Source organism: Cynocephalus volans, chromosome 11 (assembly GCF_027409185.1).
Source record: "Cynocephalus volans isolate mCynVol1 chromosome 11, mCynVol1.pri, whole genome shotgun sequence".
Lineage (NCBI taxonomy): Eukaryota > Metazoa > Chordata > Mammalia > Dermoptera > Cynocephalidae > Cynocephalus > Cynocephalus volans.
Window position 1 is genome coordinate 53,654,951 of NC_084470.1, and position 22,428 is coordinate 53,677,378.

At 57.9% G+C, this 22,428-nt stretch overlaps 2 protein-coding genes across 6 annotated transcripts; one reads left to right on the top strand and one right to left on the bottom strand.

Moving 5' to 3' along the window:
• Window positions 1-1,595: 1,595 nt before the first annotated feature.
• KLHL40 (kelch like family member 40) lies at window positions 1,596-8,807 on the top strand. 2 transcript variants are annotated; one of them, XM_063115047.1, is made up of 6 exons: window positions 1,597-2,853; window positions 4,183-4,343; window positions 4,819-4,926; window positions 5,065-5,250; window positions 7,235-7,381; window positions 8,265-8,807. In XM_063115047.1, exons 1-6 carry the CDS (start codon window positions 1,696-1,698, stop codon window positions 8,374-8,376), a joined length of 1,872 nt encoding a protein of 623 aa, XP_062971117.1. In that variant the 5' UTR covers window positions 1,597-1,695; the 3' UTR covers window positions 8,377-8,807. The 2 variants fall into 2 exon arrangements, with proteins under 2 accessions (XP_062971118.1, XP_062971117.1); XM_063115048.1 differs by lacking the exon at window positions 7,235-7,381 and having other exon boundaries at window positions 1,596-2,853.
• Window positions 8,808-9,033: 226 nt separating this feature from the next.
• HHATL (hedgehog acyltransferase like) lies at window positions 9,034-18,684 on the bottom strand. 4 transcript variants are annotated; one of them, XM_063115049.1, is made up of 12 exons: window positions 18,471-18,684; window positions 16,561-16,679; window positions 16,088-16,155; window positions 15,409-15,522; window positions 15,081-15,275; window positions 14,532-14,741; window positions 13,908-14,079; window positions 13,306-13,450; window positions 13,158-13,193; window positions 10,003-10,204; window positions 9,464-9,605; window positions 9,034-9,264 (listed from the first exon to the last, which is right to left on the bottom strand). In XM_063115049.1, exons 2-12 carry the CDS (start codon window positions 16,664-16,666, stop codon window positions 9,140-9,142), a joined length of 1,515 nt encoding a protein of 504 aa, XP_062971119.1. In that variant the 5' UTR covers window positions 16,667-16,679; window positions 18,471-18,684; the 3' UTR covers window positions 9,034-9,139. The 4 variants fall into 4 exon arrangements, with proteins under 4 accessions (XP_062971119.1, XP_062971120.1, XP_062971121.1 ...); XM_063115050.1 differs by having other exon boundaries at window positions 18,433-18,684; XM_063115051.1 differs by lacking the exon at window positions 16,561-16,679.
• Window positions 18,685-22,428: the final 3,744 nt, after the last annotated feature.

Here is a 22,428-nt window from a genome sequence, read left to right on the forward strand (position 1 = left end):
TTTGTTAATTCCTGGGAAGCAGCAACATAGGGAGGGATTCCCACGGTCTTCAGAGGTGGGCAGATCTGCTTTGAGTCCTGGCTCAGCCACTTGCCAGCTGTGTAACTTGGCCAAGTTGATGAGCCTCAGCACCTGGTCTCCTCACCAATGGTACTTGCCAGAAATCCCCTGCAGTCCAGGGCTGGGCTGGAAGCCCACCACCTGCCCCTCCTGAATGAGTCCTTTCCCTTTCTGCAAGATGGACAGGACCACCTCTGGGACTTGCTGGTGGGGTGAGCCAGTGATGGTCAGATGCACTACTCAGGAAGCAGTGACATCACTGAGATCACAAAAGGGGAGGTGACTCAGTCCTGGCCCAGCCTGAGGTCTTCTCTCCTATCGCAACCCACCCCCGCATTCCTGAGGTTATAAACAAATGACTCAGAGGAATGGTGGGGGAGTGCCCCATAACAGTTCATACCAGTGTCCTAGGGCTAAATTTAACACACAGCTGTAGCCTCTGGCATTTTGGGAACAAGTTAATCTTGGTGGCTGAGGCTGATGTGAATGGAGGGGTGAGGGGGAGTGGTCAGGAGTCCAGAGCAGGGTGGGCATCAAGACCAGCTGTCCTGGGCCTCAGCCCTGACTCCTTAGACTGTAGACAGGGCGCAGGGGCCCCAAAGCGAGGCAGACTCAGGCCAAGCCCAGTATGAACCAAGAACAATGAGCATAGACAGCTAAAATCCTGGAATATTAAACTCTTGGAGTGTTACTTTTTGAACACTAGAATTCAGAATGTCACTTCCCTAGAATATCAAAACCCTAGGGGTTTAAACACCTAGAATCCTAGGAAATTAGTTTGCTATCACGTCTGACATCTTCGAACATTAAAACCCTCTAATAGTGTATTCCCAGGAACACAGTACCTCAGTGCTTCTGAACCTCAGCAGAGCTGAACACAGGTCTAACTCCCCCACCTCCTCATTGTGTAAGAGGGGAAACTGAGGCTTAACAGAAAGACATTAACCTGCCCCAGGCCCCATAGGAAAGTGGCGACCTTGTTTACTGAAGGCACCTTCTTGCTTTTTTTCAAGAAGGAGGGCCTCACAGCTGGCACAGAAAGAGAAAAAGGTCTACTCATTTCAAAGATGGGACAACAGGGCCCCCAAAGAGTGAATGCCATGCCCAAGTTCACTGAGCAGGAAACCCAAGCACAAGATATCCAGGGTGGCTGGAGTGAGATGTACTCCAGGGAGGAAGGCAGAGACACAGGGTGAGAGGCCTGGAAGGCTTGAAGGAAGGGAGAACCTGAAGAGGGGCTCCAATGCTTCCCCCTCCCTGTATGGAGAGAGGCAGAGCTCAGGCCACCCTCTCCCCTCAGGGGCACCTCCTGACCAAAGAATCCAGACTCTAGGCCTTGCTGTTCTCCATTTAGAAATAAGACAGGGAAGCCCTCATCTTTCAGGGAGGCCGAGACACTCCACCCCCATCCCATGAGCCCCCGGGGCTGAGTCTAGGCTGCTCCAGGAGAGGGCCTCTGTCCAGCTGTCCCCTGTGCGTCATGTGCAGGAGGTCAGGCGGCTCGCCTTACAGGGCCGGGGCCACCTCTATATATAGCCCCACAAAGACAGCTGCGCAGTCTGAGCACGCCTCAGCAGGAAAGCGGGGTTCAGAGAGGAGCCCCTGGCACAGTCGCTGCACCCGGGGCCAGCCACCATGGCGCTGAGCTTGGAGCAGGCGGAGGAGCAGCGGTTGTACCAACAGACGCTCCTGCAAGATGGGCTCAAAGACATGCTGGACCACGGCAAGTTCCTTGACTGTGTGGTGCGGGCTGGCGACCGTGAGTTCCCGTGCCACCGCCTGGTGCTGGCCGCCTGCAGCCCCTACTTCCGGGCGCGCTTCCTGGCCGAGCCGGAGCGCGCGGGCGAGCTGCGCCTGGAGGAGGTGTCCCCGGACGTGGTGGCCCAGGTGCTGCACTACCTGTACACGTCGGAGATCGCGCTGGACGAGGCGAGCGTGCAGGATTTGTTTGCCGCGGCCCACCGCTTCCAGATCCCGTCCATCTTCACCATCTGCGTGTCCTTCCTGCAGAAGCGCCTGTGCCTCGCCAACTGCCTGGCCGTCTTCCGTCTCGGCCTCCTGCTCGACTGCGCTCGCCTCGCCGTGGCCGCCCGCGACTTCATCTGTGCACGCTTCTCGCTGGTGGCGCGCGACGCCGACTTCCTTGGACTCTCGGCCGACGAGCTCATCGCCATCATCTCCAGCGACGGCCTCAACGTGGAGAAGGAGGAGGCGGTGTTCGAGGCGGTGATGCGGTGGGCGAGCAGCGGTGACGCCAAGGCACAGGCAGAGCACCAGCGCGCGCTGCCCACCGTGTTCGAGAGCGTGCGCTGCCGCCTGCTGCCGCGCGCCTTCCTGGAGAGCCGCGTGGAGCGCCACCCTCTCGTGCGTGCCCAGCCCGAGTTGCTGCGCAAGGTGCAGATGGTGAAGGACGCACACGAGGGCCGCATCACCACGCTGCGCAAGAAGAAGAAGGACAAAGGGAAGGACGCAACCAGGGCCAAGGAGGCGGACAAGGGCACAGCTGAAGCCAAGGCAGAGGAGGATGAGGAGGCCGAATGCGTGCTACCTGGGATCCTCAATGACACCCTGCGCTTTGGCATGTTCCTGCAGGACCTCATCTTCATGATCAGTGAGGAGGGTGCTGTGGCCTACGACCCAGCTGCCAACGAGTGCTACTGTGCCTCCCTCTCCACCCAGATACCCAAGAACCATGTCAGCCTGGCTACCAAGGAAAACCAAGTCTTCGTGGCTGGGGGCCTCTTCTATAACGAGGACAACAAAGAGGATCCCATGAGTGCTTACTTCCTGCAGGTGCCTGACCAGTCCTGGGAGGGGCCAGCTGGTGCTGGGTTCTGGGCACTGGGGTTGGAGGGGGCAGCAGCCTTGGGGCCCAGGAGGGGCCTGTGTCTACTTGGGGAATGTCACTGGGTCTAGGGTGAGATGTAGACTAGGGAGGCTGACTCGCAGCCACTTGCCTGAAGGCTGAAGACAGTTGTAGGCAGTTCTTTGGCATCTCAGTTTCAGCGGATGGTAGTCCCAGTTTGGTGGATGTTGGAGGCTCCTGCCCTGCACTGGGGCTGGGGTTGGGCACAGTGAGAAGGAAGAGCAAGATCAGTGTAGGGATCCTGGGCAGGGCTTTGCGTGAGGGCCAGGACTGGAGTCTGGAACACAGTGTCGCAGACAAAGGGACCCTCCTGCCTAGTCCTCCCATTATATAGATGAGGACACTGAGGCCCAGGAAGGACCAGTAGAGTGGAGTGTGCAGTCCAAGTTGGGAGTGGGACTGTGGAATCCCAGAGGGCTGACAGTTCCCTGGAGACTAGCCATGTACGTTTGAGCCTTGCCAGTTGGGTGGAATTTGGGGATGTGAAACGGAGGTTGGCAGTGGTCCTGGCTATGGAACCATGAGCAGGGGACAGAAACAGGAATGAGGTGAGTGGTGTGCTCAGTGAGGCCTGACCAGTGAGAGGTGTGAGGGGCAGCTTGGTGCCAGGGTTAATTAAGCTCACAGGCCTCATGGTTGGACTGGAGGGAGGGGGAACAGCTCCACCAAGTTACCAGCTCAGCAGTGTGGCACCTCGTTTATGCTCTCTGAGCTTCTGTTCCCAAGTGGGGATATTATTCTTCCTGCTTGGTAAGGTTGTTTGAAGGATAAATGATGCTTATAAAGTGCTCATCAGCACAGTGCTCAGCCCTTTGAAAACTCCCAAAAGGTGAGCCACTAGTACTTTTATTATAAGACTATGGAAGTGGACAGGGCGGCAGAGTGTGGATTTTAAGGGGTGAGTGGCAGGGCTGTATTTGGAAGTTTCCTGGGAGTGGGGTGCGGTGGAGAGCAGGGGGCAGGCTGGCCTCAGCTCAGGCGGAAGTGCCAAGGCCACGCACAGCTACACCTCCCTCTCAGAGCCCCCTCCTCAGTTCTGCGCCATGGTGCCCATCACCGCGCTGTAAGATGGTCTCTGGGCACCCAGCTGGGAGGTGAGATGGCAGGAAGGGCACTGTCTCCGGAGACCGCCCCCAGCCTGCGCTGGCCCTATCCGGGGGCCCCCACTCCTCTGTGACTGGGGTGGGGGTGGGTGGCCGGCCCGGGCTGGGCAGGGGGCGTGGGGGGCGGTAGCTGACTGGCCGCCCGGCCCACAGTTTGACCACCTGGACTCAGAGTGGCTGGGGATGCCGCCGCTGCCCTCGCCGCGCTGCCTCTTTGGCCTGGGAGAGGCTCTCAACTCCATCTACGTGGTCGGCGGCCGAGAGCTCAAAGACGGCGAGCGCAGCCTGGACTCGGTCATGTGCTACGACCGCCTGTGAGCGCGGGCGGGGGGTGGCGGGGCGGGGCCCGGCCGGGACGGCGGCGTGCGGGCGGGAGCCGGAGCCTGGGCTGGGGGTGGCGGGGCGGGGCCCGGCCGGGACGGCGGCGTGCGGGCGGGAGCCGGAGCCTGGGCTGGGGGTGGCGGGGCGGGGCCCGGCCGGGACGGCGGCGTGCGGGCGGGAGCCGGAGCCTGGGCTGGGGGTGGCGGGGCGGGGGCCGGCCGGGACGACGGCGTGCGGGCGGGAGCCGGAGCCTGGGCGGGGCGGGGACCGGCCCGGACCGCGGCGTGCGGACGGGAGCCGGAGCCGGGGCGGGGGGTGGCGGGGCGCTGGGAGGTGGGGCGGAGCGAGGAAGGAGAGTTCTGGGGAGGCCCAGTAAGGTATCGGGGTGTGTCGTGCGGTGGGTGGACGCAGAGACAGGGGGTGCGCGAGCGCCTGAGCCGAGCCCCCGCCCGCTCCCGTCCCGTCCAGGTCGTTCAAATGGGGCGAATCGGACCCGCTGCCTTACGCCGTGTACGGCCACGCGGTGCTCTCCCACATGGACCTTGTCTACGTCATTGGCGGCAAAGGCAGCGACAGGTGAGGCTCGGGCCAGGGTGAGTCTGCCTGCAGTAGGTGGGAGAAGCAGAACCTGTCCGAGGTTGTCAGGGGCCGTCCGGGCGGCCGGGGAGGGGCGGCCCTGCTTCCCTCCACTCACTCACTGCCCCCACTGCACAGGAAGTGCCTCAACAGGATGTGCGTCTATGACCCCAAGAAGTTCGAGTGGAAGGAGCTGGCACCCATGCAGACCGCCCGCTCACTCTTTGGGGCCACCGTCCATGATGGGCGCATTTTTGTGGCGGCCGGGGTCACCGACACAGGCCTGACCAGTTCGGCAGAGGTGTACAGCATCGCAGACAACAAGTACGACCGCTTGCCTGCCACGCCCTCCCCGCCCCGCCCCCGACAGTCGTGTGGCTTTGGGCCTAGGTCAGCCCTTTCTATGTCTGCCCTGGTAGGAGCCATAGCCCCTGTCTTGGGTTTGACATCAGCTGCTGAATTTTGACATCAACACAGAAATAGTCACTCCACCTTGATCAGGAGAGGAGGGCTTCCTGCACAAGGTGGGGCAAGGGTATGGCCAGCCTGGTCTGCAGGAGGGAGCTCCCAGGGAGAGGGAAGGGGATGCCCGGTTCCTAGTTCAGGCACTCATACCAGGCACTGGCCTGGTGCTAGGGATACAGCGGTGAACCAGACAGAAGCTGCCCTGCTTGGGAAGTCGGGAAAAAGAAGACTTAACTGACCAAGTGAAGGTTCTGTTGGACTCAGCGAGCAAAAAGGGTGAGGGTGGGTGGGAGAAGGATGCCCCAGGCAAAGGGAAGTTGGTGCCAAAGGCTGTTTGTTGCTCAGGTTGGATGGAGCATGGGGGTGGAGGGAGGTGGGGTGACAGTGCTGGGGCTGGAGAGGTGACAAGCAGGGCTGAAGGACTTTATCCTGAGGGCAAAGAAATGCTTCCAATGGCTTTTAAGCTCCCATCTGTGTTTTATTGAGATGCCTCATGTCAGCTGATGTAGAGAGCAGATTAGGGATTTCCTAGGAGGCAGGGAAGTCGGGGGTGTAGCTGTGGCAAGAGGTGATGGAGGCCTGGAGCTGGGGGTACAGGAGGGCTGGGGCCGAGGGGATGCACTGGAGAAAGGCCTAGGCCAGCGCTCTTCACGCTTAATGTGCCCACCAGTCTCCTAGGGATCATGTTCAAATGCACATTCTAATTCTCAGGCATGGGGAGAGACCTGAGAGTCTGTATTTCTAACAACCCCTCAGGTGATGCTGATGCTGATGCTGCTGGTCCATGAACCACACTTTGAGTAGCAAGAGTTTAGAAGATGGAAGAAAATAGGGTTTAGCAACTGATGGGATGTTTGGGGCGAGAGGGAGAAGTGGATGCTTTCAAGTGAGGTGGAAGGCATTTATAGGGGAACCATTGGGGTTAGGCAGGAAAAGTGAAGGTCCAGTTAGGACATGTGGATTTGAGGTGCCTGGGGGTGTCCAGAGGGAGCCCACTGAGGCAGAGAGAGGATCAAGGTAGAGGGAGAGGTCGGGGAGTCAACACCTGGAGGGGACAGGCTCCCTCAGGAGAGAGGGTAGATGTGGGAGGAGCTGAGACCCAAGCCCTGAGGGCTGGTGGGGGCAGATCCATAACCCAGGAAGGAGTGTGAGGAGGTGGGACTGGAGAGGCAGGAGGTGAAGAAAGTTCCATCAGCAGTGGCATGAACTGTGGGCCCTGCGGTGGGCGAGGACCTCCATGAGAGCAGTTTTGGAGGGTGGGGATAGAGGCCCAACTGCAGGAGCCAGGGAGTGAAGACACCTTGAGAATAACTGGGCTGTGAAGGGAGAATGAAGCTAGAGCAGGAGTGCAAGGGGACAGGGGCATAAATGGCCACTGAGGAGCCAGAGGACTGTGCCTGGGATGATGCTGGGGACCTGCTGGGGCCTGGAGACCTGAGTTAGTTCAGGACAGAAAGAGGGACACTGGGGAGATCCATGCTGGCCTTTGCTGGGCAGGTGGGTGGAATAGCATGGGTACAAGGAAGAGAAAGAGGAGCAAGAGAATGGGAAGGAAGTGAAGCCCAGAAGGAAAGGGAAGGGGACATAGTTGGGACGCTCTGAAGGACACTCTGCAGGAGGGAGCTCCCAGGGACGGGGTGGGGGATGCCAGGTTCATCCTGGGACAGAAGCAACAGGCAGACACTCCTGAGAGGGTTGGAGAAGAGGAGGTTGTGCCGGGAGTGTGGGAACCTGGGATTCGGATTTCAAAGGGGTGCCACTGAAGCTGTGGGCGTGTGGTGGCAGGGACAGCCACTAGGCTTGCTGAGGCCCCTGGGTGATGCACCTCCTCATGCCCCCCCAGCTGGGCCCCCTTTGAGGCCTTCCCTCAGGAGCGCAGCTCGCTCAGCCTGGTCAGCCTGGCAGGCACACTCTATGCCATTGGTGGTTTTGCCACTCTGGAGACCGAGTCCGGAGAACTGGTCCCCACGGAACTCAACGACATTTGGAGGTGAGCCCGGCCCCAGGGAGGTGAATGGGGAATCATGAACAAGGCTGACACTCCCTAACCCCGTGGCTGGGCACCGAGGTGCCTGGCAAGCTCATCTGGGGGCAAAGCTGATCCCTCTTCCAGGGAGTCCAGTGGGGAAGGAACAGTGAACACACCCTGCTTAGCCTGTTTCTGGCCAGTTTAGGAAAGTCTGGGTTTGCACACATGGCACCATGCCCCACTGTGGAGTGTCAACAGTGTCACAGACAGGAGCTGACCCCCAGCTTAGGGCACAGACCCATAGAAACTGAGCCCAGGTAGCAGCCAGGCCTTCCATCTTCCCTGCCTCTGGTTCTGGAGGGAGAGCTGAGACTAGGGCTGGAAGTAGTTGGACCCCAGCTTCTCAGAGCCATTGCTTTCCATGGCTGGTCCTTCATGGGGATGGAGGAAAGAGGCTTCATTGGGGCATCCCCTGAGCTTTCGGTCATCCCCACTACTTCAGGCAGCCTCTAGGGAGCAGCACTGCTGGGAAAGTGGGGCTTGGGGGGACTTCTTGGGTGATGAGTATGGAAATCCTCAAGAGGAGGGAATCGGTGTGTGGGGTGCCGGCCTTCCTGGAGGGAGTAGACTTTTAGTATTGTGAGAATCCTTGAGAGATGGTCTTTTACCCAGGGAGGGTGGCCCTTCCCTGGGTGTGGGATGGGTGTTCTTTGGGGGAAGGTCTTGTAGGGGTCCCCTTCCCCAAAGCATGGGAATTTTCCAGGAGCAGATCTACCTAGAGATGGGGCTGGGGGGCACTTCCGGGAGATGGGCCTAATAAACCCAGCCACCCCTCTGCTGGGTCCCACTTGGGACTTGGCTGACCAAGCTCCTCATCCTTGGACTCACTCTCCCCCACCCCCAGGTATAATGAGGATGAGAAGAAGTGGGAGGGCGTCTTGCGGGAGATCGCCTACGCAGCTGGCGCCACCTTCGTTCCTGTGAGGCTCAATGTGCTGCGCCTGACCAAGATGTGACCAGCCCAGAGGCTTGAATTCAGCACCCTCCCATCCTGTGGCCCTCACAGGTCTGGCCTTGTGGGGGCTCCAGGTAGGAGGCTGGAAGAGGCCAGAGCCCACCTCAATCCTGTCATGGTGCCAAGGGGCTGCTTTAGCCAGGGAAGAGAAATCGCTGCCCGGGCCTAGCCTTTTAGGCAGGGATGAGAAACTTGAGGCCTCTCCAGTGTCACTCTATCCCCCTGGGTGTTCTTGGTCCAGGATCCAGATCCACAGGGAGGTGTCCCAGGCTGCATCCTGGCCCTCCCCCAGCCTGGCAATGTGAGCTGGGTAAGTTTCTTACAGGACTCTGTCTCCTTGCCTGTGAGATGGGAGTGTCCCCATCAAGCTCACTTTGCTGCGTGGATAAATCTCCTTCTTTAAGAACAATAAAGTGCCTTCCGAGCAAGCCACTCAGGGTCTGGAATCAGGTGCTCCAAGAGTCAGTAACCAGGTGGTTTGAAGATTCAGGCTTCAGTGTTCTGCTGTTGGGTTGCCAAAGTCGGTGGTCTCTGCCCTCCACGTGGTTATCTCCTCCACACTGTGTGTGACCCTTTCTCTGAGGCCTAGAACCTCCAGTTCCTCATCCAGCATGAGAGCCAGGAGACCGCTGGGGGAAGGGGCAGGGAACAGCCAAGCCATGGTAGAAAAGTCTTTTATTCTATCAGTCAGGCCTCATCTGGCCCAGCCTGGGCCTGGGCCCCAGGAATAGCTGAGCAGAGCCCATCCCTCTACCCACTTCCACCTATTCCAGCTTCTCTTTGTCCTGCTCCTGCTCCTCCTCCAGTGCCAGGGTTCGCTCACGCTCCTTCACCAGCTGGACGCCACAGTAGGTGACAAACAGGATGGCCAGTGTGGTCTGGGGGAACCCTGTATGGGGATGAAGTCACCAATGCCTAGAGCAGCACCCCATCCTCAATGACTCCTCTTCCCAGCACTCTCCCTACTTGACTGGCCCTCCCAGAAGCGTCCCTGGGGTGTTGGGGTGCGGTAGGGGGCATTTCAGAAGGCCGCAGTCCTCAAGGTTGATGCTTGGCACCTTCTGTATCCCCACACCCCTGTCCCTCACCTGTGAGTAGCAGGCGCCGAGCGACCAGTTCTGTGAACTCGAAGCTGTTCAGGCTCACAAGGTTGTACATGATGATGGCCCAGAAGTTCATGGCACCAAAGAGAGCCCGGACCCTGCGGGACATCTGCTCTGACAGAGAGGCCTGCCAGGTCCAGGAAAGCATTGGCAGCGGGGCAGGAGGCCCAAAAGGAAAGAGGAGATGGTTGTTCAGTGGCCTTACCCACATGGCCACTCAGGTTATGGGGATATGCCTGGGTCTCTGGGAGTCCCAGGCCAGCTCTCCCTTGTTAAACATGGGAAAACTGAGGTCCAGAGAGAGGGGAAGTCCTGACCAACACAGCCAGGCCCCGGTGCTCCATTTTCCACAGAAGTTAGGGACCACCAGATTCCTACAGGTTGAGCCACTGCACTGACAATCTTAAGGTTGGTGGTGAGAAAATTCTCAACTGGGGGCCAAGTGTGGCTGGATGAGTCCAGAAAGCAGTAGTGCCATCCCTCCCATGACCCAGCCCATCCGGCCCCAGCCCTTCCTTCCTCACCTCAATTTGTGCTAGGGGCCCCCACTCTGCCACCTTCTGCACCCAGAGCTCAAAGTTGAGGCCAAAGCAGTTAAGGAATGACCACAGGTAGACAATGTCACAAGGTCCGAGCCACAGAGTGGTGATGGCAAATGTGGCCACTGTGGCCCCCAGCTCTGGGATAACCGCGGAGTGCTCCCCACCAATGTGGTCATACACGTATCTGCAGGAAAGATGGGAGAAGGGGCCGATGGGAATGTGGGAAAGGGCAGGTAAGAGATGGGCAGAAGATACACACAGGGACAGCCCTCAACACCACCACCCTGAGTGCGTTCAACATTCCTGACCTCAGATGTCTGCTCCTCCTCCTCTCCCCAGTTTCAAATTTGTGGAGAGCTCAGCCTCCAACTTCATGTCTTCTCTAGCTGTGTTCATTCACTCCCCAAACGATCTCATCCAGACCCAAGATTGAATACTGTCTCTATGCTGATAACCCCCGAATCTGTCTTTAGTTCAGTCTCTCTCCTGATTTGTATGTCCAGCTGCCACTAGATGTTTCATTGGAATGACTGAATGGCCCAGCCCTGCCCAAACCCATTCCATCCTGTCTCAGTTAATGGCTCCACCATCCATCCAGTTGCTCAGGCTATAAGCCTTGGCACTATCTTAGATTCTCAAGATCCCTTATCACCCACATCCAAGCCAGCAAATTCTATTAACTCCGCTCAGTCCTGACCACTGCTCCCCACCTCCACCACCACCCTGGTCCAGGTGATCATCTCTGCTCACATAGGTTATTGCAAGAGCCTCTTAAGTCATCTTCCTGCTTCTGCCTTTGTTCCTACAGTCCATTCTTCACACAGCAGCCAGAGGCATCTTTTACGAGTGTAGCTCAGGTCGTACCACTTCCACGATTAACCCCCATCAATAGCTTCCCATTACAATTAGAATAAACTAACTTGCTCACAATGGCTAGAAGATCCCCTGCAGCCTGGCTCTGCCTCCCTCCGTGACCTCCTCGCCCACCACTCTGCCCCTTATTCACTGTGCTGGCCTTATGAGCCTTTCTGGCCTTCAGACACACACAGCTGGTGTGTGCTCAAGGCCTTTGCACTTGTTCCTTCTACCTGGAATTCCCTTCCCCGGATATCCTTATCACTTGTCTCAGTTCAAATATCATCCAGAGAAGCCCGCCCAGACCCCACCTAAGGAAGCTGCTACCCCACGGTCAACTTCTATCCCATTACACTGTTCTATTTTCCTCATAACACTTACTACTCTCTAAAATTATCTTATTTATGTTTGTTTACCTGTTTATGGTCTGTTTCTCACCACTAGTCTGTAAGCTCCATGAGTGCAGGGTCTTTGCCATGTTCACTGCTGAATCCCCATTGCCTAGAACAGTGGCCTGGCACATAGCGGGTGCTCAATAAATATATGTTAAATAATTTCTGTGGAAGACCCACTGAATAGCTGGCCTCTCCATTCCTTGACCTCCTTATTGCTAACAATTTCTTCTCCACTCCACCCACTCCCATGGCCACACCCCAACTTTGTTGCCACTCGAAATTTCCCTCCTGCCTAATTCCCACTCTTTGCCCAGCTCCTACTGACCTTCTGGCCTTCCAGCTTCAGTTCGGCAGTCCCACTGATCCTGTGACTCTCTCATCTTCACTGTCCTCCTTAATAGTCTTATATTGAATGAATCATTACTATAAATAACCTAAAAATTCTTATCTCTCACTTCTTCCTTCTCACCCATCTAGAAGAGTCCAGTCACCTACTTTCTCCACATCTGCACCCAAGCAGCTAATCCCTGATGGGGAGAATCTCACCTCCTCACATACTGGAGCCCATAAACTTGCTACCTCCAACCCCACCTGGGCTCTCAATGCCAAGGTCTCTCTTGTCAGCTTTTGTCCCCTGCTCTGCAATGACTGCTGCACCCTTCTCTCTCCCGCAGCTGTGACTGGGTGTGCTGGGGGATCCAGGCAGGCAGGGGGGACGGAGGCACAGACGCCGCCTCCCTCTATGCCCTCAACCCTGCATCTCTCAGCTGATGGCCTTGCTTCCTAGTTCACAAGACCAAAGCCTTCCATTGGAATCCCTTACTTTTCTACACTAACCTGCCTTCCTTCTGCATCCACAGTGGCTTCTCTTCTCCTGCTCCCGAAGCCAATGCCACACCTGCTTCCTCCTCAGGGACCTCACTCCATTAATTACCTGTCTATCCTGCATCACCAACTTCTCTGTTGAATAATTTCCCTCAGCACCAGGAATGTCCCAGTATCTTCCATCTTTAAAACACCCCACTTCTCCCTCAGCCACTCCTCTGTCATTCCCCTTCAGTCCCAGGCCTCTTCCAGGAGTCATCCACACACTCCCCTGTAGTTCCTCAGTTTCCTTTCACTCCTCACCTGCCCCTCAAACCTCGTGGTCACAACACTAATCCTCCATCTCCAGCTTCTTTGGTCCTCAGCAGTGTCTCATCTAGCTGCCCCCACCATGCCTAGATGGTCCTCCCTTGCTTTCCAGGGTGCCAGATGGCCTTGATTCTTCTCCCGTTGCTCTGATCACTCCTTTCAGTGCCTTCTGGCTCTTCCTTCTCTCTCCCACCAGAACCCTCGCAGGCTCAATCCCAGCCATCCTCCTCTCTCCTCTTCTCACTCTACTCTATCCCCATGGGACTTATCCACTCCAAGGCCTACAGACCACCCACCCATACTCATGATGCTGAGTTCCATGAGTCCTCCAGACTTCTCTGAATCTCAGACCCAACTGCCTCCCCGAGTCTCCCGAGGATGTCGCCTAGATTCCAACCAGACACTTCTCAAACTGAACCCCCTCTGGAAACACCCCTTCCATCTTCCTAGGCTGCAGAAAGGAATCTGGGAGCCACCTTCCTCTCCTTCCCGATACCCCCACTCCACAGCCAAGTCCTGTCCAGGCCGCCTGCTGTGTGCTTCTACTCCCACCTCCTCTCTCCACCTCCAGGGCCCTCACCCACATCCAAACTTCTATGTCTTTCACCTAGACCTCTGCCAGGACCTGCTCACTGCCCTCCTTTCTTCCTCTGGCCCAGGGATGATTTTTTAAAATGTGGACCGATCTCAGCAATGCCCTGCTCAGACACCTAGCAGGATGTCTGTGACCATTTCCCCCTGCCCCCAACTCACTTGCAAAGCCAATCGTTGATGCCCCGGTCGAAGTGCCTGTGGAGGGAGAGCAGATGGGTGTGATCCGCCAGGTACAGGGCTCCTGGGGCATGAGGAAGAGGCAAAGGGAAGGCGGGATCCCGGGACGAGCCTCCCTCGTAGCACTCACGTTTCCGCGAAGACGTAGAGCGCAGTGATGCACTTGGGAGGCTGCGGCGGGTCCAGGTGGTCGAGGCGCGCCACGGTGTTGACGATGCCGAAGAGGACAGCCGCCTTCACCCAGTCGTACACCAGGTTTGAATAGGCTAGGCCAGCTGGGGACAGGGTGCCGTCCATTGCCTGGGATGCATCTCGTCGGCCCCCCTTGGAGACCCCCAAATCTTGCTCCAAGCCCAGTCCTCCCCCAGGGACACTTTCTCTCCCCAGGTCCTTGGGGAGGTCCTTGCTCTCGGACTTGCCCCAATGGAGGTGCCGCTCTGCCACTTCCTGGGGGAGACACCAGGCCCAGTCTGCCCCATGGAGTCCTCGTCCAGGTTGTGGGAACCAGCCACCGCCCCCGTGAAGTGGGGCGGGCAGGGTGGGACACTGCTCCACCTCCGGGCAAAGCTTAGCTAAGTAGGGCGCATTTCAGAGAGTGAGGCCCCGCTCCCCAGCACAGTAGGCGCCGTGCCCGTGGGGCCTCAGCTTCCGCAGCTGTGAGGTGCTGGGAGTGCAGAGGGTCTGCCTTTCTGGGGTGGCAGCCCAGCCCCCATCCCCGTTCAAGAGACCCACCCAGGGTGCTGTCCGAGAGGCGGTTGGCGAACTTGAGGTCGCTGGGGATGGTGAGGATGTAGAAGAAGTGAAAGAAGATGTCCACAGCCACTATGGCTACCACACTGAAGCCCGCCTGGGCCCGGATGCGCCACAGCTCGCCCTCACGCCTCACTGGCTCCTCTTGGCTCACCTGCGGGATGCCGAGTGTCTGAGGCGGGAGGCAAGCCTTGCCAGAGGAGCCCCTCTGAGGGGCAGTCACCAACTGCCTGGGGTGGGAGGAGCCATGGCTTCATCCAGGAGTCCTGCCTGAGGCTGGAGACAGACCACTCTGGAGTCTGGGGAGGGTTGACAGCCAGCCAGGGGAGACCAAGTTCTGCTCTGGAAGCGCCATTTGATCGGGAGGGAAACATCCATGGTATAGGAGCCCTGTCTGAGGGAGGAGACGTGTCTCTACCCTGTGATCCCTGTTGGAGGGGGAATGTGGCTCCCTCCTGGGGTCTGAGGAGGGAGGGCAGACATACCTTTATCTTGGAATTATGCCCGAGCATGGGGATGCAGCCTGCTGGGAAGTTCTGAGATGGGAGCCCCTGGCTGAAAGGGAGATCCAGCCATGTTCTGGGAGCCTACAGGGTGTCCCCTCACCTGGGCATGAAAGCGATCAAAGGTCATGATGGGCCCAAAGAAGAAGAAAGGCAGGTAGAAGTTGTACTTGAGCAGGTCAGCTAGGGAGTAGTGGCGATCAGGGTGCGCACAGCTCTCCAGCGCAAAGCTGGTACAACGCAGCACTGTGAAGCCGCTGCCCCCGTGAAACAGCACCTCTTGAAGATCAAAAGTGCCTGTTACAAACCCGCTCTGGAGGGGAGAGAACAGGCCACCAGCTCACCAGGATGCCAGCCAGCTCTGGGTAAAGCCCCCGAGCTTCCCACAGGGGCCCAGCCTGGTCCTGACTCTTCTCATCCAGAGCCAGTTAACACTAGGCATTGCTCTATCCCAGCAATGGGATAGAGTGAGGGATGAACTGGAGATGTCCCTGCCGCAATGCAGGTGACTGACCACCTTGTGTACAGGCCATACACAAAGGCTTGAAGACAGGTGGGAAAGGGAAGGAAATGCTTGGGGATTCTTAGGGATACTTTGGATGAAGTGAGAGGTTTAGGATCCTAACCTGGCACCCTCCACCCCAGTGCATACCTGCCAAGAGGTTAGGGGGTCCATCTTGAAGGAGGCCAGACTGGCCAGGCCAAGGCCAAGACAGAGCCAGGGCTGGCCCAAGAGTGAGGCCACATAGAAGCCCACACAGTGACCAAGCAGCAGCAGCAGGTACCAAGGGCCCATTGTGCCCAACACGGCCAGGGCTCCATACACAGCATACATCCAGGAGCGGAGCTGTGGACAGCGAGAAGGCCTCAGTTTACTTATCCATACAAATGGGGGTGGGACCCCGGTATGGATTTCCCACAATTCTTGTGGCTAACAAGGAGCTGGAAGGGGGATGTTGAGTAGCCCACGTCTAGCTCACCTGGGGGGCAACCATCGTGCAGAGTTTAGCAAACAGCACATGTCCAGAGAGGGCGAAGATGATGATGTTGCGGAAAGAGGTAAACCACATCACCCACTCAAAGTCAGCCACGTCCTGGGCAGGTGGGGGTGGAAGGAGGAAGGGCCGGTTAGGGTGAGGGAGGTGCTGGTTGACTGGCACCTGGGTTGATCAGAGCCCCAGCACCTTTCCAGCCCCCATGTTCTCCTTCTGCATTAGATGAGAACAGTGGCTGCAGGTCCCTGCATTTCCCTCCCAGGTAGGGACCCAGGCCGATAGGTAGAGAGGAATGAGAGCATGGCATGGGCTGCCCTGGCCCTCAAAGCTCCTCCTCTACTCAGCACACTGCCTGACATCCCACCATTACTGCTCTGTTCTTGGGAAGGGTGGTGCTGGAGGCCCCTGCTGAAGCACATCTTGACTCATGGGACACATTTCCTAAATGAGCAGAGCCTGGGCTGGCTTGATGTCCCAGGAGGACATACAAGGGGCCAGTGGAGAGCTGAAGGTGGTGAAGCTCAAGCCAGAGACCCTCTCGCTGTGAACCCTCTGTTACAAGAGAACATCTGGAATAGTGGAGAGTGCGGCAGGGTTTCAGAGGGGAGAGATTTGCTAGAGGTCAGGGACCCCAGGCAGGGACCCCAGGCTGTGGGGGACCTACCATCTTCCGGCCAATGTACTCCCAGCCAGGTCGCACAGACTCCCGGAAGGCCTTCCTGTGGGCCCCATCTGAGAACAGAGGGTGGTCTCAGGGGAAGGTACCCTTCACATCCCCTCCCCTGCCTGCTCCCACGGACAAGGCTGCCCCCCACCCTAGGGAGAAGGGAGCTGGTCAGGGTCTCTCTCTTTCTGTGTCTGTTTCTCTCTGGATCTCTCTGTGTATCTGGGTCCAGGTCTCTGACTATATCCCTGAGTATCTGAGTATCTACCCCTGTGTATGGCTCTGTGTCCATGTCTCTGTCAGTGTCTCTGCATCTCTGTGTCCCTGTGACTGTGCCTTGCTCAGCCCAATTCTCAGAGCCTAGGGAATACCCTAGATCTGGAGCCTCTAAGTTTCTGGCCTTGCTGGTGGGAATCCTGAGGGCCCCAGGGCAAGAAGGGTCCCACTCCCCTGCCCCGGGGCCCGGCTGTTACCTTGTGAAGCCTCAAGGAGGCCCCGGCCAGCATAGGCCAGGGCTCCACTCAGTACCAGGGAGTAGAGGCCCAGCTCAGCTGCAGGCAATGCTGTCTTGATGCCCATAGCCTGGACAGTGCTGGGAAAACGGTTGGGTGAGGGAACTGCAGCCTGCAGCACTGCCCAGTCCCACCTCGTTGTTCCACTGGGGTGGTTGGGACCCCACACTGAAGAATGACTGCCCCACCTGTCCCTCGGGAAGCTTGTGCCATCCCTCTCCCTGCCTCTGTGTGCCCTCCTCTTTCCAGGATGCCCAATACCCGGTGCCCCATCCTAGCTGCTGCTCTGGTTCCACCCCACCAACTAAAGCCTCTTGAAAGCATAGTCTTCACTCAGCCTGCCTTCCTTGCCTTCATTTACTCCTTTATACCTTTTGGATGGGCTGCTTCCCACCCTATGCCAAGGCCCCTCATGACCTGCATGTGGAGACACCCTATCTCCATCACCTCAATCAGGTTTCTGGCCCCCAGAGTCCCCATACCCCTCAGTGAGCCTCTCTCAGCTCCTGACAAAGCTCCATCCCTGTCCAAGACCCCTTCTCTGACTCCCCCTCCCCTTCCTGAACTGCTGTTACTTTCCTGAAGGAAAGAATCCTGTGACCTCCCCAGGTCCTGCCCCTAGCACCAAGCTTCCACCTTTCTCACTGAGCCTCCAGCCTGTCACTGATTTCCATTCCCACAACGAGCCCCTGAGCTGGAGCCTGCCTCATCCCCGGTCCTGCCTGTGTCTGTGACCACACTGTCCCACTCTCTCAGTGCTCTGTGTATTCAGGCCCTGGATGTTGGCTGGAGGCTGTGCTATTTGAGGAGGTGCCCTGGAGGAACGGATGTGCGGCCAGGCAGGGCCAGACCGCGCACGGGGAGGGTCTGGCTGCTGTCCAGGGTGCTGACCGGTATCAGGCCCAGGGCAAGCCTAGACACTCCCTCCTGCCAGGGCCTAGTTTGTCCCCAGGAGTCCTACTGGGCCATCCCTGGGGCCTCAGCTAGCACCTATGTCCCTCCCACCCTGCTTTAGCTTGGCCCAAGGTCTTCCCAAGGGCTCCATGGGTACAGACTCAGGGCCCAAATTAAAGGGAGGGACTAGACTAAAGAGGGTCTAGGTGCCCTCTTGGGTTGAGCTGGCCCAAGAGATGGCTGGTATGGCCCTGTCTTCCACCCTAAATCCTCCCCCAAATCTCTGTCACCAGCCTTGCAGCCAGCTCTCCTGGGCCCCCACAGTTGACATACTCCCCATTATACAGATGAAGTGGTCAAGAACCAGAAAAGGGCAGGGACCTGTCAAGGTCACACAGTGAACCTGGGATAGGCATCTGTCTGCCTCCCCTCAGGACCAGGTATTCTCAGCAAGCCCCTCTGGAGTTGAAGATAAGAGAAGACCATCTCTGCCACTGCCCATGCCAGGGGCTGCCACCTGACTTCTGCACTGCCGCCTGAGGAACCTCCTTACCAGCTGGGTGGGGGTAGGGAGGCCCTGGGGATCAGGTTAATGGAACAGGAGCTTGAAACCGGAGCATGGTGAAGAGCCCGCGAAATAGCTTTGTCAGCTGCCTCCCACTCGGCACTTTCCAATTTTAGCTCCCCATGGCCGGTGCAGGGCGTCCCCAGTGAGGCCTCTGTGAGGAGCTGGCCCCCAGCCTGGGGCCTCTTCTGATAGACCCCCGGACCTGGGCCAGCCTGTGGACACAAGGGTGTCCCCTTTCCCCTGGTCCTGCCTGCCTCAGGTGCACCTGGGGTAAACCCACTTTGGGGCCTGTGATCTGGGATGAGGGGCCTGTCCTGGGCCCCTCAGGTCTTAAGGGACCCAGAGTGGCTGCTGCCCCAGCTGGCACTGACCTTGAAGAGGCTGTGAGGGACCCTGGCACACTGCCTACCTCCTGGCTCCAGGGTCCTGTGTCCACCTGCGCGTCCGTCCGGCCAGCCGAGTTCTGGGGCCACGGTGGGGTGTGTCCTGGGGTCCCCACCCCTTCGAGGCTATGAGCGGTGAGTGGTGAAGTGACAGTGGGAAGAGGAGGGGGAGGAGGGCAGGGAGGAGGTGGCCTTCCCGGAGCGGAGCTAAGTGGAGTGGAGCAGAGCCGAGTGCTGCAGAGCTGCTGGCCGCAGGGAGCCACACGGAGGATGGGGGGAGGGAGGATGGGGGGTGCAGTGGGGAGGAAGGGGTGGCCACTAATATAGGCTCAGACAGGGACACCTGGCCCTCACTTCAGCCTGCCTTTCCTGGCCCCTAGAGAGCCTGTGCCTCCCTCTCACTGCTAGCCAGGACTCCCCTCTTCCAGGAAGCCTTCCGGGTGGCCCCACCAGCCGTTCTAGGCTTTAAGCCCTGCCCCCACCACAAAGCCACACACACACACACACACACACACACACACACACACACACACACACACACACTTTCATATCTCGGCTCCATGGACTCCACATGTGGCCTCCCGAGGGCTGTCTCAGGGCAGACCCATCGAGTCTCCTGCCCTGACCCTTTTCATCATGCTGAGAGTCCTGGCTGGCCAGGCATAAGTACCTGAGGGAGGACTGACTTGCCTAGTGGGATTGGAACTGGCATGGTACGTGTGGCTAAGAGGGACCCCATACCCTAGCCCTTTCCCATAGGGAGTTGTCCAATTGGAAGGATGCACGGTCACTTGGCAAGGCTTGAGTGGGTACTTGGAGTGGCTGGCATCCTCTCGATGGCAGAGTGGAGGCAGACAGGAAGACAGGAATATTCCTAATCAGCCAGGGCTCCAGGGGCAAGGCAGGGCCCTCACTCTGGGATGGGACAGCCAAGCCCTCAGCCCTAGCTATGTAACGGGGAGGGGTACCCTGAAACACACCTCCAGCCCCCGAGAGGTTAGGAACCTCTTATAGTCCCCCTTTAGCATGAGGCCCCCAGAGTCTTGGGGAGCCGTATGTGTTCGGGCCATATCTATGAGGGCCTGTTCATGTATGTGCTGGGAGGAAGCATCTGGAGGGTAGAAGGGACTTTGTGACTGTAATCAGTGACAGGACAGCTCCCGGAGCCCCTGCTGATCCCCACTCCAGCCACAGGGTCAGCTGAGGAGGGGGAGGAAGGTGCTGCTCCCACCCAGCAGGGGCCCTTTCAGGGCCTGAGCAAGTCCTGGGAAGGGGACAGAGACTACACTTAGGCAGTGAGCTCCTGAGTGTAAAGACAGGCTGGCCCAGAGGCAGCAGCAAGGACAGCCCAACACACCCCACGCAGAATGACACAGAGACCTGTGTCCCTGACTCTGAGAAGCATGAATGGTGCCTACTGCACGGTGTGGGGGCTGGGTCAGGGCTGTGGTTGGAATCATGGGCACTAGAGGTTAGAGTCGGGGAAAGAAGGGTACCTGAGCCAAGCAGTGTCCTCGCCTCTCGCCTCTGGAGGTGGAGTCAGCGATTGTTAGGAGTAAGTTAATCACAGTAGCCAGCATGTACATGGATTAACTCTTTAATGTCACTCTAACCCACAGAGAAGGTGTTGCCATTATCCCCAGTTGGGAGAAGAGGAAACTGATGCACAAGGAGGTTAAGTAGTCAGGTTAGCCCCAGAAGCTTCTGGAACTGATTGCCCTGCAGGGGCGAGAACCCAGATCACCCGCACCACGGCTAGCTGAGACCGGCCCAGGCCGGCCATCCACCTGGTGCCCTCATGAGGCTTGAAGAGAATGGCTCAAGGAAGTAGACAGGGTGGTTTGGCCCCAGGCCAACTGACTTGAGCCTGAGCTTCACCGCTGGTGTGATCCACTTCTCTGGGCCTCAGCTCCTCATTTGTAAAATGGGCATCCTGCTGGCCCTGGCCTCATTGCGTTCTGGGGGGATCTAGTGACTCAATCTATGACAAGGGCCTGGCTCATTGAACTGCTTATAAAGAGAGGCTGGTGGAGAGCCACAGACCCCAGACTCCAGAAGCCCAGAGAGGTGAGACTCACACACAACAGCGAGATGTTCCCTGGGTGCCCCCAACACAGTGGGATCTGCAGGGAGTTTTGCATGTGGGGATGGCAAGAAGGGTGGAGGGCTAGGGAAGCCCCTTAGACCTGGGGCTGGAGAGCCCTAGGCAGCTCTTCCCTGGGTGAGGGGTGGCAGCAGGGGTGTGTGTGGCATGGCCAGCCCACAAAATGAGGGGCAGGAAGTGACTGGGCTAAGACCAGCCCAAGGACCTGGGGCCAGCTTCTCAAATTCCATGAGGGCTGGCCACTGGGAAAGATGTGGTGGGGAGGGGGCCAATTCTCTCAAACCTGAAAGTCCCTTTTCATCTCAATTTTGTAAAATTGAGAAAGTAAAAACATGAAGAAAGTATTCTGTGTGTGCATGTGTGTTGTGTGTGATTGTGTTCTGTATCAGTTGTGTGTGGGGTCTGCATGTATATGTTTTGTATTATGTGTCTATGTGTGTCCTGTGTAAGTAGTGTGTGCATGTATGCTGTGTGTGTCATGTGGTGCCTGAATGTGTGATGTGTGTATTGTGTGTGTGTATAAGTGTGTTGTGTGTATATGCAAGGCTCAGGGACTAGGAGACACAGAGTACGTGAAGGCACCTGCGGAGAGGGGGCGGCAGGCAGAGACTTTGTGCTAACAGCTGTCCGTGGGTTTGCTGGGGAACAGAGGAAGGAGAGGATGGTTCTGGCCACTGGTCGTGGGGACCCAGAGGAGCACCCCTGCTGGAGGCCTCCCTGCTCTGGGCTCCTGGGGGCAGGGGAGGGGCCAGTGGCAATGGAATGTGTTTGAGTCAGCCTGAGCCAGGCTGCAACCTTGCCCAGCTCAGCTGTGGTGCACCAGAGGCTCCCTTGGGGACAGTGGCCAAACCACATCCATGTCACCTCACCTGTCAGTGCTAGAACTTGAGTACCCAGACCCACAGCACCTGCCTGGGTTGTGGCCAGGGAGAGTCCTCACGGCCAGGTCACTCCACCACTTGCTTCTGTACTTGCCCCTGCCCCTTGGCCCTCCATGGCACTTGCACTCTCCCCTCCAACTACTGCCTTGTGGTCTTGGTAGGGACCTTGGTTATCCAGCCCACCTGCTGCCCATCTGCCTGAGGGACAGGGAGATCACCCTCAGGATAGGAGGGCCACAGGCACCAATCTGGACAGACCAGCCCGCCCTACTCCACACCTGGCCCACCTAGGTTAGATCCCTCAAAGCCCCAGTCCTTGGCCCTTTTGAAAACCCCCACCTCCCTTAAAAATCCTTTTCCCAGGGTCTCCTGTGCTTTTTCCTGCCCCTTTATCTCAGGGAGATGTGAAGGATACATGGCTCCCTGACAGCCCCTCCCCCACCCAGATCGGGGAATGGAGCCTGGGAGCTGCAGCAGGGATGAGGGTGGGGTTTGGGGGAGGCTCTGTGGTGCTGAAGTCTGTCTGTATCTCCTTCCCCCACCCCTCGGCCCCATCATGGCCCTCCATTTCCCATGCCTCTCTGACTGGACTAGGAGCTCCCTGAGAGAAGGAAGAAGGCAGATTCACCTCCAGGCCACTCCCAGGCCTGGAGAGGTTGGCATGCAGCTGTCACTCACTCACTACCCAGTGGTGGACTGGCTGAATGAATGGTGACCTGTGATGAGTCCCTCTCCCCAGCTGGCCTGGGAGTTCCTGGAGATCAGGACCTCCATACTAGGGCAGAGGAGCTGCTCAGCAAGTATTTGTTGAACTAATAGAGGGAATACTAAGAGCTAATGTTTACTGAGTGCTTACTGTGTGCCAGCAGCTGCTCTAAGCACATGACACTTTTAAACTCTAAAACTGAAGAAGGTTCTAATGAGGGAATGGAGCAGACCGAGTCAAACTAGGCTGGGGGTGCTGGTGGCAGGCCTCAGCAGATGTGACAGGGACCAAGC